The following is an 18889-nucleotide window of genomic DNA, read 5'->3' on the forward strand; positions in this document are numbered from 1 at the left end:
CAGAAGTCAAAATAAATGATATATACAAGAATGAGGGTTTTGTTGTTGTATATGGGGGCAGGTTTGTTTATATGTATAAATTACTATCATTAGGCTGCTAGTTAGGAAGGGTTATCATACCAAAATATAAACTAGAGACATGTTAGACAAAAAATGAATTATTTGGTCACCTAAGCCGGTACCAACATTTGGATTGGCCCCTGGACTATTAGGGATAGGGGGCTTCTTAAAATCTTGCTGCTGCGAGTTGATTTCTCTTCCTCTTGTAGCATCGATCGTAGATGATCTTACAGACTGCATAGATGGGGATGGTGAGACTTGGTACACCAGCTAAGAGGAAGATGATGAACTTGACCCAGTCAGGAAATGTCTTGCTGTCTAATTGCGGGAAGCTCTCCTGGAAAGTTAACAAGATAGAACATACACTCTTGTTTATCCGAATGTAGAAAAAAATAGATTTATTGGGGAAAAGTGTTCCAGTAATGTTTGGAACTGACACGGCTAACAACCATAATCTAAAAACATCCATTGTCAATTCGTGAGCTACTTCTACACTAAAGCAAATTAGGTTGTTTTTCAGAGGGTTGGTCTATTGTTAGAAAATATTATTTATACTGTAGCTACCTTTTGTTTTTAGAATAGAGTAGCAGTTGTCTCTCACACATCAAAACCCAACTAGCTAGCCGTCTATTGTAAGTACAGGTGAATGTTCAGAGGGTTTAGTGACTGATCGTCCGTACCGATTGGGGATCCCAGGACCGGTAGGTGAGCTCCGCGCTGACCAGGGCTGCCAGGTAGAAGAGGAAGATGACCAGGATGATGAGAGGACTGATGAAAGACCAGGTGATCTGCCAGAAGATGTTTGGCCTGTGTCCAATCATGAACTCCAAATCCTTATTAAACCTGAGGATGTAGCACATCATTGGATCACTGTTGGTGAGCAATCAAGCAGAGCAGGGCTTGTCTATAAATAATGTAGTAAAACTATGATGATTAATGTTATTTCTCAGAATGATCAAAATGCCACTGAGTAGTCTAGACGTTTATACTTTAGATTGAAAATGCATTATGCTTGCTGAAATCAAGTTGGTCTGTCATGTTTAATTCTTAACTATAACTAGAAATCGTGCTCCACCCATGAATGAATGTCGTGGCTTTGTGCTAGCAAGACATGTTTGGGATTGCTGCATTAGACCGAGAGCTTTATGCCAGTCCAAACCCTGTGACTATATGACCTTCTCACGTCGAGATATGGCCGTTTCAATCGCCCCCATTGACAATTAATGGGTGGAGATTTTTTGCTCCTGAGCCCAAGTCCAAAAAATGAATTGAGGTAAATGGGCGGCTGTGTTTGGGCAGCTCTGTGGCGCCTCCCTCGGGTCACAGCCGGCGGGGGGCGGTCGGTGCAATCCGGGCTGTCCCCCTCACACCCCAGTCCAAACCGTGTGTCTCTAGCACCCCAACACGGGGAGCAGGCTATGTTTTAAGTTTTGTTTTAATTTGTGGATACACCCAGTAACAACTGTACCTATTTGATACAAAGATACAACAACTAACCAACGTCTTGTTGCTCTGATTGGTTATAGATCCTTCCAATTACGTTCAGAGGCATTTTGGTCTGCAACCGTTGATAACGCCCCGGAAAAAAAAACAAAAAAACTCAGCATGTCCAGACCCTTTGCATTTTTGCGAATTGGGTCTGGCAAAGCCAGCCTAGAGATATGGATCCGCTCAAAAATGTAATGGGTTCTAAGTTGGGCCATGCTACACCCCTCCATCGCTGGGGCTGAGGTAATGAAACAGTTTCATTCACAGAGCCACAAGTACCCCCCCACTTTAGCCCATCTTTGTAGTTCTAGGCAAGTTGATAACAACTCTGATATTTTGCACATATGAACTTTGTAGCAACATTGTTCACTGATAGACGTTGGACAGTATTGTGTGTACGACTGATTTAATGAGACAAATGATACAGAATTGCTAATACACAGTCTTATTACAGCTTTCACTTATTGTTGATGGGCAGAGTAGCCATCTTAATTGGCGTCAGTAGCTGACGTTGATGAATTCGGCTGCGTTTCATACAAATGGAACGTGGCATGAGTTTACTTCCACAGTAGCTGCGAGACTACGACTGACTGGATGGCCGTGGTCAGATTAGAAATTGACAAGCAAGCCATTCTTACTTTTAGTTTGAAACCCTGCTGTCTTCTGCTACTGTACCTGTCTAATCCGTAGATGTAAACCACAGCGATCATCTCAAAGAAGGAGATGATCAGAAGGGGGATGGAGCCCGCAAAGTTGTCGAAGAGGGTGAGCCAGTAGCTCCCTGAGCTCTGGGCGAACAGCAGCGAGAGAACGAAGCCCACCAAGCAAACAATAGCTGAAACGCAGAGGAGACACAAGGGTCCACAGTACAAGCAAGAAACATCCTTTATTCCAACACATCTGCGTTTTCCCACACTCAGAACTCTATACAGTATGACACAGGAACAGGAAACATGATCGCTGTGTCCCTGTCTCTCATGTGGATGGCACAGGTATCACGTGTGGGTACAAATTTAATGCAATTTAATGCAAATGCACTTTTAAAAATGTGCCCCACAATAGTTCCTTTATTTTCCCAGCCTTACTTGTGAGGACCTCTTTGCGCCAGTGTTTGGGGAAGATGCCAAGATCTTGAAGGGGTACAACCACTCCTTCGATGTTCCCGAACATGGTGGACAGCCCCAGACAGAAGAGCATGATGAAGAACAGGATGGACCAGAGAGGAGAGACGGGCATCTTGGTGATGGCCTCTGTGAACACGATGAAGGCCAGACCCGTCCCCTCCACACCCTGCAGGTACACATACAGCTGATACTCACAGGCTGCACTGCACATGCATGGAGACTCAAATCAGCTGATTATACTGCATATACTGTGTATTGCTTGGAATTTGGGGGCCTCACAAAGCTCTCCGACCTTTCCACTAGGAGTAAGAAAAAACTAATACAACCATTTGTTTGATTGTACTGGATATTTGGAAGCTGAATCATGATGGAATGTAGGGTTTATGGGTGTAGTGCATGATTGAACAAACTCTGGCTAGCCTACCTCACTGAGCAACTTCTGCATGTTACATGTCTTAATGTCCAATGATTGTAGAATATCTGGCTGAGTGTAGTTCAGACTGGTGAGAGTATCTACGTAGTTGACCGCTGTGACGGAGCCTTCGGGCAAATCAAATGTATTCAGCAGTGCTAGTATATTTCTGAGGAAAAAAAAAGATAAAACGAGATAAACAGGTTGATGGAGATTCTCAATTGAAAGTGCTTCATGGTCCTAAACTATGTACTGTAGCTACTTAATCTGTGTCTGTGAGAAATAACCTCACCAAAATGTTCACTAACACTAGAAGTCCTCTGACAGCATAGAGTATTTTGTGACTTAGACATGTTTGACAGACACTATGGAAAAGGAATACTGTAGTTCCAAAAATGAACAAAACTACACTTGGCTTCCAGACTCAAGCAAAAGCTCTAAAAGTATTCCTAAAATATTCCTAGGAAACCATACTCATTTGACCTTAAGTTATACCTGATTTCCTCCAAATATGCCAGAGTTAGCCCTCTCAGAACAAGTACTGTACACATGTAAACATGTTGTCCCCCACCCATTATGCATGTTCCCTTGTGGTATCAAGACCCTGCTTCTCATTAGGCGTTTTTATACAGAGATCCCACTATATTGCCCTATAGAAGACCCCTCAATTTTCTGTCTTTGTTTGTTTATAATGAACCAAAGAAAGACAGCATAATGTGTGATTTATATACCATGCCGGGAATGTGGAATCGAGATGCAACATTCACTAGTTGTTAAACAAGTACATTCACCTGTATGGTCAAAAGTCCTATAATTAATGTTGAAATACAGACATATCTAGCGCTACTAATGTCACATCATGTGTATCAATGATTGACCAAAGTAAGCTCTCTACAAACCATGGTAGAGTGAATAAGAGTACAATAACGTCTCCATCTAGTGGGCAAACGAGTCCATGCACCTGTATGGTCTAAAGTCATATAATGAATGTTGAAATACAGACATATCTAGCTCTACTAAAGACCTCAAGCTCTACTCTCTGCGGATGTAGAAAGTACATGTTTTCCAGAGTAAACTTGTCTGAGACTATACTGAGACACCAAGCATAGTTGTTGATGTAAAATGTACTTGTCAATGGAAAAGTGCATTGGAAAGGCGCCTTTTGTGGTGGGTTCTGGTACTACGGGGGGACTGACAGACTCACTCACTCACTCACTCACTCACTCACTCACTCACTCACTCACTCACTCACTCACTCACTCACTCACTCACTCACTAAAGTCCCCCCCCTTCGGCTGTTGCCGGGTGGGGGACAATAAGCCTGGAGTACCAACTTACCCATTTATGCAGTCATCAAACCTCTCTGTGGCCTTGAATCCAATGATAGAATAGATAACTGTAGCAGCATAGACAGAGGTGCAGCCAGTGATCGTTGCAAGGATCACGGCATCTTGTTCACAGTTGTTGCTGTGTAGAAAGAGTTGACAAAACCAGTATGACACAACATATCAAACTATATCATTCCAACTGTTGATGTCAAATCCATAACTAGTCAGAACACGTTTAATTTTCAGATCCGAGAAGTTCTAGTCCTGTATCTTTGTGAACACTCTCAGATACTGTCCGTCAAGACCAGTTGGGCTGGGATGAATCTAGATCATCCGAGAGGTCTGTGCCAGACCTGAGCATAGACTACTTACTGAACAGGGTTGTAGCTGGAGAAGGAGATGAGACCACCCCAGGCCAGGCTGAAGGAGAACAATACCTGGGCTCCTGCGTCCAGCCATGTGGTAGGATTCAACAAGTGTTTCACCTGAAGGGATGAACATTAATACACATCAGTGCCCTGTGATACCCAAATAAAATGGAAAGAAAGTGTGATATTTCATCATGGATCAGGTATGTGAATGGTTTGTGAACGCTGTAGAGTCAACCTCTCACATCTGGTGTAAAGAGAAACTTGATGCCGCTCAAGGCTCCTTTGAGGGTGAGCCCTCTGATTAGGAAGATGGTGAGGACCACATAAGGCAAGGTGGAGGTGACATACACAGCCTAGTAGACAAAAGTTAAAGAGAGAAAGGCTGATAAAGATTATGGGAACTTAGACACTGCTTAACAATTCAAGTCTAGCTCCCTCAACACTTCTCGTAAGCCTCCATTGATCACAACTGCTTGTCTAGATTTTGAGCAGTTTGAGCTGACCTATGGCAATACAATGTATTTACATAACATGTTGTTCATCTATAGATTACCGGGGGCCACAACTAACCTTTCCTGTAGACTCAATCCCCTTAATGCAGCACAAGCAGAGCACTGTCCAGGCAGCAAGGAGAGACAGCACTATCCAAAACTGTAGTCCTCCAGACTCCTCTATGGCTGCTGATGAGTTCAATGTCACTCTGTACCAGTAGTAGTCTACCGGAGAACTCTGAGCACACTCTGCCACTTGACCTACAGTGGGCCACAAGCACATTTGCAAATGTGTGTGTGTGCGTCCGTGCGTGCGTGCATTTACTGTGTGTTTTTATCTGTGCATTGGTCCTCTATTACCTGTCCTATTCTCACTGAGTGGGCATTGACTCCAAGGCAGGGGGTCTTGGAAGGAGTTGAACAGGTACCACAAGGTCCAGGCCATGATAGTATTGTAGTACAGCGCCACTAGTAAGGACGCTATCATTGATGCAATACCTGTGCATAGGGCATAGAAACTTCTGAGCACATCGCAATAGTCCGTTTCTCAGGCATTAGACAGTCCTGAGCAGCATCCTTTTGATTCTATTAGACTAGACCTTGAAAACAGTGATTCTAACACAGCCCTTAACTATTGTACCGTAAATAAAATAAACATATGAATTGGCATGTGTATGATTTCCTTTCAGTTTGAAGTGGTTCATGAACTTACCGATGCCAGTGAGGTAAGGGTTGATAGCCCTCCAGACCCCCACACTGCCCGTCCTGAGGCGCTGGCCAATAGCAAACTCCAGCAGTAGGAGTGGGGTTCCCTCCAGAACTATCAGGATCAGGTACGGGATCATAAAGGCTCCTGGGAATACAACCAACACACTATGATATGATGAATGTGGGACAACCAAACTCTTATTGCAATGCCTAGTTTATCCAGTAGATGACACTCGGTTCCGATGCAATCATGAGAGTAGGGGTGAGTTCAATCTGAAAACGGTGTGCACCACTTTGCTATGGCTTCCGGGTTGAATGACATGTTTCCTCGAAACAGTGTGAAACGGTGTAGAATGGGCTTTGAGGTAGGTTTTCTCTTGTCTGGTGGGTGTGTCAGAGGTATTACCCAATCAGCAGACTGATACTGTATATGAACCACGCCACGCCGTATCTTCTCAGCCGCCATAATGTAGGTGCAACGCTTGCGTAACACATGGTGTTCAACGCACCACCTTTCCCGTTTCTCAAAATGTTTTCTCAGGGATAAACTCACCACAGGGTTTGATTATTTGAATGAGGTTATATGAGCTAGGTAATATCTAAGTTATCACTGTTGTTAAATATGGGTGTTTGTGTGGGCGTCATTCATTTCCACGTCTCCTCTCCTATAGATTGAGACGTTCAGAGTGCAGAGTTTTATTGTCTCACTCACACACCCAGACAGACTGGGCAGTTTGTGAGCAATGTATAGACAGCATTCATTGTTGAAATTATACAGTGGACTCCTTTTTATTCACACCCTTGATGAAGATGGGGAAAAAAACGAAATAAAATATACAAGTATTGAAATATATTTCTTGCAAAAACAAAATGCTGAAAATTCCAAACTCATCATACTATTGTTTTATTAATAATATTTTCTTCCAGAAAACACCCGGATCACAATATTCACATCCATATAGTAAGGGCATTTTATCAGATATTTGACAATCTGGGAACTAAATCGTTACAAATACATTTCTTCACCAATGTGTGAATTTGTAAAGGTGTGTAGTAACATGTATTAAAATGTTGAAATTCAACTCCTGCAGGAAACCTCTTAAAAAAACTGCTCAAAGTTGGGGTATCCGTAACCGATTTTCAAAAAATCTAAAATGTTTAATTTGGCCTTGAGTAACCAGTGAGGGGTCACACTAGGGATTTCCATGATTCTGAGTTTATTGCAAGCATTTATTTTTCACCAAAACCACTCCTTTGTGGAGAAACAGCCACACTCAATCCTGCATTGTTACCAGGATGCTGGACATCTTTGCAGGTGCAGGGCATCATCAATACGCCAAAGGTGCACGGCTGTACTGTCAACTCATGAAGCAACTGGAAACTTTGCCTGCTTACAAGAAGAGCTTAGAAAGTTTCACTGCCCATGGAAACCACGTTGTCCGTTACTCTAGCCATGATTGGTCTGGCACCTGGTGTGACATCTGTATCGAGCAGACATTAGTGAAGGCAGCCAAGTCAGAAGGTGGACTGAGCAGAGGGATGATGAGAAACAGTGATTCTGGCCACAAGTGCTGTGTGCTCACCCTCAACCACTTCTCTAGTGTAAACCAGTGCATGGAGGAAGGTGTCAAGAAACATGCTCCACTCCACAGAGACCTTGCCAAAACACAGATTAAGAGAGATGCTGAAGCGATTGAACTTGCCCTCAAATTGTTCAAGGAGAACAACCCATTCGACTACGATTGAGACAAGGTGATGCCTGTGTCTATCTCTACAGGATTCACAAGCAAAGGAGATGACCCAGTCAATGCTGAGAGAGCAGCTGAAGTAGGGAGGGAGATGCAGATCAAGCTGGATGGACAGTCAGTGACATTAACCATGGAAGTGAAGTCAAAGGTACAAGCCCTGTCATCACTCAGAAAGATTCCCAAGGTCAACGAGAAGAAGATTAATCTTGACTCACACAAGTTGTTCAACCGACTGATCATTGTTGCCCAACGGGATATGACAGTTGAGAAAAGTTTGGAGTATGAGCTGACTCCCTTCCCATTGTCCCTGTTCAGCAACAAAGATCAGAAAATGAACAAGGCAAACAAGGCCGGCTTTTCCAAGACTAGCCTGAAGGAGTTAACTGATCCGTTTGACCTCACTAACCAACCCTGCTCCACTCTGGTAGTTGATGGCGGATGGCTTCTCAAGTGGGAACAAGGTCAGATTTGGCAGGAGATTGCCAACTGTTAAGATTGCCAACTGCTACGTGCAGTGTCTTGGCCGTAGCTTTCAGAAGATCATTGTGGTCTTTGATGGCTACAGCAGATCGCCAAAAAGATCACGACCACATGCCCTCTGAGGATTCTGGCAAACCGACTATTCTGAGATTCTTTCGCCTGCCCCGGTCCTCCTGGTCATCCAGACGCTCCTGCATGGAGGCCAGGGCTCTCTCCAGGTAGGCAACCAGTTTCTCTGTCCCCACTCCTATATCTTCCACTGCCAAGACGCGGCGCTCAGCCTCATCAACTCGCCTGACCGTGTCTTGCAGTTCTTTCGTGATGTCTCCCACTTTACGTAAAAAGTAGTCGAATTTGGCTTCTATCATGTCTGATATGTTTGTTGTGAGAGTGGTCATGGCCTGGTCCATCATTTGGCTTGTTAGCGGTTGATCCTCTGACACATGTTCTGCGTTGCCATCTTGCACCCCCTTGCCAGCGCTGCTAGCTACCGTGCTCTTCTTGTAGTTTTTCTTGGATTTAGAGGACATGTTAACGTTACCTTTGCCCCAAAATTGTTCCAAGGACATAACATACACTTTCAATCGTGTTTTGTAGCAGTTGGCCTGCATTAACTATTCAAGTCAGGATATTAAACAACGAAATTCACCGAACGTGACTACTCGGTCCGCATGGTAGTAATGTTGTTTAGTTAAGTGTCTTTAATAGGCCTTTTTATGCCTCCGCCAGGCGATACCCAATGTTTGTTAATGCAATATCTCGGGAACGCATTGACGGAATTTCTTCCCCTTTGATAGATATGTTCATTGGCACTCAATGATGAACTGCTTAGATCGTGGGGGTCAAAGGTCAAAGTTCAAGGTCACTGTGACCTCACAAAATATGTTTTTGGCTTGATGAACACAATATCTGAAGAAAGCTTAATGGAATTTGTTCATATTTGGGTAAAATGTCCAGTTGGACGCAAGGATTACCTGATTACATTGTGGGGGTCAAAGGTCAAGGGTCACTGACCTCACAAAAGGTGCTTTTGGCCTGCTGAACACTATATCTCAAGAACGGCTTGAAAGAATTTGTACATATTTGGCCAAAATGTCCAGTTGGACTTGGATTAGATTTTGGTATTCAAATGTCAAAGGTCAAGGTCACCATGACATCACAAAAGGCACTTTTAAACGCTAATGCTAGCTAGCTAACGATAATGCCAGCTAGCTAACGATAATGCTAACGCTATCTAGCTAATGCTAATTCTAACACTAATGCTAGCTTTAGCTAACTAGCATTAGTGTTACCATTAGCATTATAGTTAGAATTAGCACTAGCTAGCATTAGCATTAGGGTTAGGTTAGCAGTTAGTTAGGGTTAGGGTTAGTTAGGTTAACTGCAACTTGCATTGTTGGGCGGAGGCATTTAGCTGCTACGCGTTTTTTCTAGTTTACTATGTATATATATATATGTATATAGGATCTTGATATGAAGATATGAAAGACCATAATTGTACTTACATTTTCATAAGAAACTTATAATAAAGCAATAATTAAACTGCTTTGTATTTGTAAACTCTGTGTATGTTTTTTGTAATGTTATATTCTGTATGTATTTAGAATTTAGTAGGAAAGGAAGACACCATTAGGGCTTAGTTTGGCTTAGTAGGGTTCATTTGTGCCAGTAGCCAAGTGGAACCTCCAATCTGGGCTTGTGTAAGATTCACACACAAACTTCACACCACCAGGTGGTAGTAGTCTGTATCATTAAGGGGGTAATGAATCCACCGGATGTACAAAATGTAAGTGGTTGCTACATATACTCTAGACCGTAATCTCTGAGAATGACCCATGTGGGAGTCCAATGCTCTGACCACTACTCTACTTGTGGAATTTATGTTAGGGATAAAAAGGTAATGATCATGATGCTGAGCCCAGTTTCTTAGGTGAGAGGAGCTCACACGCTTTCCTCAGTATTGTGACAGTATTAATACTTTTTAAACCCTTAATAAGCATAATTTGACCTTTCAATGCTCTTCACTTACATAAAGACAGTGAGTGTGTCGTCTCTGAAATAATAAAGAAATATAATGACAACTAACAGAAATACTTTGGAAGGAACACAGTCTATCTAAGCCTGTTGCTGCCCTCCCGTGGCAAAAACGAAACGGTAAATGCAGTCCATTGCCGGTACACTTTGCAGGCAAAGAACGTGGAATCATACTAACAGGACATATTTTTAAATAGCTTTTAAAAAATCCAGTGACAAAATTTCGTCCACATTGTGGCTATCCACTATCCCACCGAGGATCTGGAAAATCTGCGGTGTCATAGTGTGTTTGTTTTGATGTTCTGGATCTGCAAAACACACTGTATTTCCTTAAAGATAAACAAAACATTTTGTTCCCATGGGATCTCTCCCGTCCATCTGGAAAAACATAACATTTACCTGCTAAATACATGTAAAGTATAGCCTAATATATAATGGGTAATTACTGAGACACCTATACTGTAGATATAATTTCACAACAGGAGTATTTCAAATGTTTAATTACTGTGCATAAATTCAGTAACTGACATAGCACCACCAGGTAACCACATTTTTACATATCTTCTATAACATCCAGTGATGCAAACATAAGTTGTAAAGGTACATACAATAGCAATATGCATAGCAAACATTGGAATTCTTGTCTTCGCTTGTCCTCAGTATCAGTGCTGATCAGTTCCTCATTCCAGTCCTAGGTAAGCAGTTAGACATTTAAAGGCAATTTACTGTCAAACTAGCATTCTATCAGTATCACGCTCATCTACTTATCCCATCTGATCATGGATGGCAAGTATACTGTACAGTAGTATACAGTACTGCAGAGTGAGTTGTCTACTGTATACTGTAGACAAGGTGTTCAATTGCTCAAGTGTTGTCAGGTGTTGATTCAAGTGATAGTGTACAGTAGTGTAGAGTCAGTTGTCTATTGTATAGACAAGGTGTTCAATTGCTCAAGTGTTGTCAGGTGTTGATTCAAGTGATAGTGTACAGTAGTGTAGAGTCAGTTGTCTATTGTATAGACAAGGTGTTCAATTGCTCAAGTGTTGTCAGGTGTTGGTTCGAGTGTTCAGTGGTGCAGAGTCAGCTATTGTATAGACAAGGAGCAAGGTGTCAAGTGTTCACTTGGTGGTCCAGGGGTTGGCATGTGTGCCATTGTTATGAGAGTGAGGGCCTGGACATCAGCGTTACGCAGCAGCTGACACCTGACTGGTGTTGCATCACAGTGTTCTCTGGCCTCAACCACACCAGGCATCCCAGCATCAAAGCTGCAATAGAACAGCAGGGGGAGAGTGCATTAAAATATTACCCACAAATAAAATACAACCATACCATGTCCATAAAATGGAATAGCTAATACATGACAATGATAATTACCTGAAGTGCAGGTAACTCTTAATGTTTGGGAGCTTTTTGAAATAGCTACTCAGATGCTGGTGCCAGTTGTAGCTTTCAACAAGCACTAAAATAAAATTTATATAAAGCCTTTTTTGTGTCGCATAGACATACAGTACATTTCATCTGCATAATAACATGATATGGTGGTGAATAAAAACAGTGGTCAGAGCAGATTCCTGGTGCCACAGCACAGGTGGTGTTGTAGTCCTATCCCCCACTGAAAATATTGATCTAGTGATTAGTCAACCCATTGTTAATAAAAAACAACTACTAAGCTATCCCATAGGAATGAGCCTATAACAGAACCAGCTGGGCAAGATGACTTTACCTACTAGCCCTAATGATATTGTCCTGTTCGATTGCTGTGCAACATATCAACTGACCAGTTGTTAAAACTTATTTCACAACACTGGTTATGTAGCCAGCAATGTCAAATATACACTTGTGACACTTGTTTTGACGGTCTGGCACAATATGGTTAGCTACATTAGCTAGCTAACGTTAGCTAGTCACGAGACGTCCCAGTCAGCTGACGTAGCATAGCTTTAGATAATGAGTTTGCTTGCTATGATTAGTTGGGAGGCAAGGGTTGAGGACAAGGACTAGCCAGCTTGTAGTAGCTAACCTTAGAAAAGTGCAGTGTATCTCCAACTCCCCGGGCCTTGAGTTAGCTAGCTATAATTAGGCATTCCTGAACTTAGCTTAGCGTGCAGGTTATGGTTTACTTCTCTGTTTACTTCAGATATTACTCATTACTACATTTCAACCAGACATCCCAGTGAAACCAGGTAGTCAAAATACTTACCTGATATAAAATGGGCACCGCAAACGCGGGCATTTCTGATGATGTCCTCAGTCCAGTCCGTACGCTTAATGGCTTGTAGCCACAGGCGACTTTGGTTCCTCTGAAAAGGCCGGTTTCCTCTTGAAACAAATAAAGTTTGAATCCACTAGAGCGCCGATTTGTACACCCGTAGACGCAACAGACAGACATCTTGACGGTATATAAAATACTAGTCTTTGCAATAAAATACGGCTCTTTAGTGCTCCTTGCTCTGAATTCGTCTGTCTCCCCCTGCTACTGTTTCAAGAATGCGCGCACATATTTGGGCTAACGTAGGCTGTAAAAGGGTCTAAACGAATATGACCCACGCTCGTTTATTTAGGGGCGGTGGCTCTACCACATAAATTCAATAACTGACATAGAACCACCAGGTAACCGCATTTTTACATAGCTTCTATAACATCCAGTGACAAAATACTGTCCTCACCAACGCTTGAACATGCAACCTTCGGGGTGTTAGTCAGATGCACTATCCACTTGGCCACCGCTGACCTGGGAAATCTGTGGAGTCTTTTTGTTTTGATATTCTGGGACCACTGCCTCTTGTGGTAGCAACATAGAACTGCAGGTCAACATCCCGACAGACAAATCGGCATTCGCTTTTCATAGAGCTGCAGGTCAACATCCCGACAGAGGCACAAATCGGCATTCGCTGTTCTTGGTGCGACGGCTTACGCCTCGCACAAAAATCCACAAATGTGAACCTCAGAATCTGAAGGAACTAGAACAATATGGAGGAATGGTTGACGACACACCCAAGAAGTTCCATAACCTTGTACGACACTACAGAAGGCAACTACCAGAGGTGTGGACTCAAGTCACATGACTTGGACTCGACTCGAGTCAGACTCGAGTCATGAATTTGATGACTTTAGACTTGACTTGACAACATGTCAAAAGACGTAACTCGTCTTGGACTTTAACACCAATGACTCATGACTTCACTTGGACTTGGGCCTTTTGACTTGAAATTACTTGATACTTTCCGCCAAACCCAAATAAAAAGCATGCTATTTAGAAGCGGCAGGCGAATTGTCGAGAAGGATCCAGCTTTTCGAAACCGAGGCTCATTATCGTAAACAGTAGACATGATACATGTGCTTAGCGGCTATAATTATAACCTGGATCATCTCTTTAAATGGACTCGAAAGGACTTGAAAGTTTAGGACTTGGGACTTGACTTGACTTCCCAGTGTTGACTTGTGACTTGACTCGGGATTTGCCTGTCTTGACTTGGCACTTGACTTGGGACTTGAGGACAACGACTTGAGACTTACTTGGGACTTTCAAATCAATGACTTTGTCCCACCTCTGGCAACTACATCCTGTGATAACGGCCAAGGGAAGAATCACAAAGTAAACAGTACCCCCCCCACCCTCCCCCCCTCATCTCCACCTCCCATTGTTCCCCCAGCCCCAGCCTACCTCCTCCATGGCTTTGGCACAGGTAGGGGAAGCGCCAGACGTTACCCAGCCCCACACAGAAGCCCACACAGGTGAGCATGTACTGGGCTTTGTTGTCCCATTTGGGCCTGTGCCCGGCCTCTTTTAGCTCTAGATTGTCCAGGTCCTGATGTGAGGGGATCCGATCATCCAGACCCGGGTTTGGCAACACCAGTCTCATGGTGGCGGGCTTGGGTCCTCTTCACCTGGAAAGTTCATAGGGTCAATATGAAAACATCAATACATGATAACCTCTCCAGCTTAATGACTTTTGTAGCGGAAAATCCAAAATGGTGCTTTCCTTGGCATTCATAGTATGTATGCGAGTGTCATGTGTAACAAAACATTTAGACTCTAGATTGACACTCAAAGAGCGCAGGCCTCCGCCCATGAATGCATGTGGTCAGCATGTAGAGTGACATTTAGTAGGGGGGATTATTCCAGAAAAATGACCTAATCGTTACGTGGCGGATAAAAGCACCAAATTTGATATACACCCTCTTTAAGATGTATCTAACAATTCCAGATGGGGTGTCCAAAAATTTGACCCACTAAAGGCTGTTTTTAGTGGAAAATCCTAAATGGCCGCCAGAAAAGACCTAGGATTGCTAAAAGGTTATATAATCCTGACAGTTTGAATTGTGCTGATTCGAACTTTCACATGTATAGTAAATAGACTAATATTAACATATTCACCCAAAGTAACCCATGAAACATGTCTTAAATACATTTCTACAGCTTAAAACACTAAATATAGGCAACAAATCAAAATGAGAGGACGTTCCAAATAAAACCTTTTCTGAGTGATATTTTAAATGTCATGTATAGATAATTGCTACAAAAACGAGAAGACACAAGGAAAGATTATCCATAAATTATATATTGTGAAAACGTGTGACCAGAGATCAAGCCTTCTATTGGGGCATAACTCACTGCAGGTGAAAGGGTAAAAATAGGGTAAAATTTTTAACTTATAGATATCACTATTAAACTTTAACTATGATTTACATACATTAGAGCCATATTTCTTTGCATTACACTTTTTCTGAAAACTTGTTTAAATATGCAAATGAGGCATTGTGTAGCTAAAGTGTGCAAATGTATATTATTTATAGTAATTTATAATATATATAATATAAAGTATAATTTATACTAGTTATATTTAACTTCGGGGATAGAAATACGAACAATGGATGAAGCCTGGTTAAAAAATCAAATCAGAACCTGTGGTAAACACTGACACCAGGGGTGTTTCTTGGTATGAAACATCAGGAGCTAAGCCAAGCTAACGTTACTCTTAGCTACTGTTAGGTTAGCTAACGTTAGCTAGCTAGCTATGTCAAATTATAAGATAGGCATTGACAAAATCACCAGTTCCACCAATGTTTGGGGAAATTAGAAAGTGAACCACAGATTTTCATAACGTTACCTAGGTAACGTATAACTTAACGTTAGGCTAATAGACTCATTTCAAAGACCGAATCAAACCAACATACATTGCCCATTTTCCTCCGGTTGTACCATACGCTATGTAGAAAAAACCTGGACTCGATACGACCTTCCTACACAAAGTTATGGTTGTTTTAATGCCACCGCTCACAGCAAAAAAATACATTCGGGGCTATTCTCTGTTGAAGCCCTGAATTAGACAGTCAGGTCACGCCACTGACTGATACTGTCTAACAACACTGATGTGGGCTTGGCAGTGGTGGTACTTTTTAAGAATAATAAAACAATTAACTTTTGTGGAATCAAAGTAAACAAACTGAACATTATTGTACATTATCCATTAACATAAACGTTAGCCTAGTGTGACTTTAGCTAGTTCCTGCACATGAAGCCTCAGCTTGTGTGCAGAGTTGAGACTCAGTGAAAATAAAGCAATCTAAAACCATAATACTTTGTGGATTCAATGTATTAGCCTATTGCCAACAAAAAAAGGACCTGATTGATCTATAGGCAATGACTAAGGTTGCTTGGGTATGAAGACATGTCAGTTTTTGTCTACAGCTAATGTTATGCTTTGCTAAAGTTACTCTCACATGAGGCATTAACTGACAACCAAATAATCTTCCCCCATTACTTCTCACTTATTTCCGACTTGAAAGGTTTGAAACAAAACCAGTTGTCGGTTACGGTAATGATCTTCCTTGTAATGTCACGATCAGTCAGTTGAATGATGGTTCAGGCATTGCAGCAACTCTTAAATCGCATAAGGCTGTGTATCACAAAATGTGCAGGAGTTATTGTAATAGTTCTCGGGTTAAACAGGCGAGATAGAAGCGAAACAAAGAAGCTGGCCCTAGTGCAGAAGAAGCTGGCCCTAGTCCCCAAAAACTCAGGTCATATGGGAATTTTCCACATCGGGGCAATGTCAAGTGTTGTATAATCTGTGAGGGCGTGGACCAGGCTAACCTCCACAAGGTACTAACCAATGTCCTAGATGACAATCTAAAGAGTTGGGCGAAGATCAACAAAAACTTGCCTTGCTGGATCTGTTGTCTCTGATCTACATTTATTTTTGCCCTTAGCCTCTTGGATTCCCTTGCAGTGTGCCTGCTTGCCTGCCTGCTTGCTGTCTGCTTGTCAGCCACCCTGTCTGCCTGTCAGACTGCTTGGTAGACCGCCTACCTGCCAGTAATAACCTGCCAAGAAAATGTTGGGAAAACGGATTTCTCTGTTCAGATCTCTTATTTCAATAAAAGTTGTTCCTGATAATCCTTACTGTTTTAATGCTTTTAATGTCTCATGTAAAGCACCTTGAATTGCCCTGTGGCTGAAATGTGCTATATAAATAAACTTGCCTTGCCTTGCCTTACTGGTTTCTTTAGTGACCTTGAGGGGTAAACATCAAATAATGAGATCTCAAACTAATGTGACACATGTACAGCTTATAATGAGAAACTCTTTTGGAGGTAGAATCTGGGATGCCAAACACTGGATTTTACCCTAAAACGACCTTTATGCTAACTTTGAGGGGTAAACCTGACCTCAAATAATTGAAATAACATCAGAATCAGATTCTACGACCCAGAAAGCCCCTAAAAAGTGGTATTATTTATGATTCTAACCCTTTTCGTTTTTTGGGGGAGACGGCCATATTGGATTTCGCCAATGGGGGCCCCGTGGGGTGCCCATCTTGGCTCCTGGCAAAATTGGATTAAGAATGGTATGGACAACATCTGTGCCAGATTTGGTGCTTTTGGAAGAATCTGAACCAAAATATGCCCAAGCACCCCACTATCCGGTAAGAAGTGCCGACAGCTCCTGCCCATCTCTGGCCTATTTAGTCTTATCATTCGCTGATGACAACAGGCGGATCCTAAAGCATAAAGCCTAGGGTGAAACAGGGTAAAGTGGGATATTTTTTGCAAATTTGACTTCTGCAACATATTTCGATATGAACCCAATACATTAGATCCTAACCTGATACAATTAGATCCTAACCTGATACCACAAGATGTTTTCTCATCAAATCAGAAGAAAAAAAACCTCAGAGTAGACATGACACATATATAAGTGTTTCTTTTGCCAAAACCAAAAATTCTATGTCCAATTGATAATCTGGGACAGCTCACTCTGTAATCTGGGACACTCATTATTAGTCTTAGAAAAACCTTATGCCATAATGTGCAAACCTACAGTATGTAAGGTAGGCTAATGTAATTTAAATTAGGACAATATTTTAATTTTAATTTAAAGTGTGCTTTATAAATGAAATCCATTATTATTATTATTAAAGGTATAATATGTTATATGTGGATTAAAATTTAAAAACATCAAAAAGAATACTGTTACGGCTCGCATGCCCTCGCCTCCACAACCGCCTCCCTCTCTCCCCTCTGGGCCCGCTGCGCGCTCGGGGCGTCCTACGCGCTCTACCGCACGTCGCATCGGCCCGGGCATACAACGTTCTGACTCTCCGGAGTTTCCCCCCACTGCCGGGCGTTCCCCGTCTCCGGCCAGCTCCGCGGACTCGGCAGTCTCCTCCCACTCCGGTGACGTCGAGTCGGATCCCGACATGCCCAGCACATCAGCCCGTGCGCAAAGACAAGAACGGCGCGCTCGTCTCCGACGATGACGCGGGCGCGGCTCTACTCACCGGTTTCCAATTATCATCACCACACCTGTCCCTCGTTCTGCAATCACCTTCAACCTCTACAAGAACCTGGTCTACACTCCACTCATCGCCAGATCTTACCATAATACTCTTGTGGTAAAGTATAGCCTAGCCTACAATCTCCTTACCCGTATTTTGTAGTGTTTTTTCCCGTTCCCCGTTTGTGATTACTCTCACTCACCCTGCCTCCCCTCCTCATCTCTCCAGTTCCTGCCTGACCCACGTCTGTACGATTACCCCGCTCCTGCCTGACCATCGCCTGTACGACCCCGCTCCTGCCTGACCATCGCCTGTACGACAACCCCGCTCCTGCCTGAACATCGCCTGTACGACAACCCCGCTCCTGCCTGACCATCGCCTGTACGACAACCCCGCTCCTGCCTGACCATCGCCTGTACGACAACCCCGCTCCTGCCTGACCATCGCCTGTACGACTACCACGCTCCTGCCTGACCATCGGCTATACGACTACCACATCCCCCTTTGTGATCTTATTAAATCGCCCCTCCGGGCTTTACCGTTCCTTGCCTCCTCCTTTCCTGTTGCGCCTGGGTCCCAAACCGAACTCTAACAGTAAGATCTGGCCAGTTTTGACCCAGCCAACATGGAGGAGAGACCTGCACCTCCGGGACCACTCCAAGCCCTCCAACAGACCCAAGCTGGGCAACTGCCGCAGGTATCCGGCCAACAGCAAGCCCAGGACGAGCGACTGAGGGGACTCGCTACTCTGGTCAGCACCCTGTCCGACCAGGTCACCGCGCTCAGTGCCCGTCTGGCTCCGTTTCTGAACCCCACCGCTCCACCAAACCGGGAGCCCCATCTCGCCTCCCCGGCCCCCTACGA

The 18889-nt window shown here is 43.2% G+C and overlaps 1 protein-coding gene across 1 annotated transcript; it reads right to left on the minus strand.

The window, feature by feature from the left end:
* Positions 1-226: 226 nt before the first annotated feature.
* LOC311323313 (sodium-dependent neutral amino acid transporter B(0)AT1-like) lies at positions 227-14107 on the minus strand (the record flags this gene model as incomplete). The annotated part of the gene is made up of 12 exons (XM_084455514.1): positions 227-397; positions 741-903; positions 2224-2383; positions 2634-2838; positions 3097-3253; positions 4423-4551; positions 4785-4897; positions 5026-5136; positions 5354-5535; positions 5635-5772; positions 5987-6127; positions 13909-14107. The coding sequence occupies 12 exons, from the start codon at positions 14105-14107 to the stop codon at positions 227-229; spliced, it is 1869 nt and encodes a 622-aa protein (XP_084311640.1).
* Between the last annotated feature and the right edge of the window lie 4782 nt (positions 14108-18889).

The sequence above is a fragment of the Borostomias antarcticus genome (genome assembly GCF_949987555.1).
Source record: "Borostomias antarcticus genome assembly, chromosome: 21".
NCBI classification, from domain to species: Eukaryota; Metazoa; Chordata; class Actinopteri; order Stomiiformes; family Stomiidae; genus Borostomias; species Borostomias antarcticus.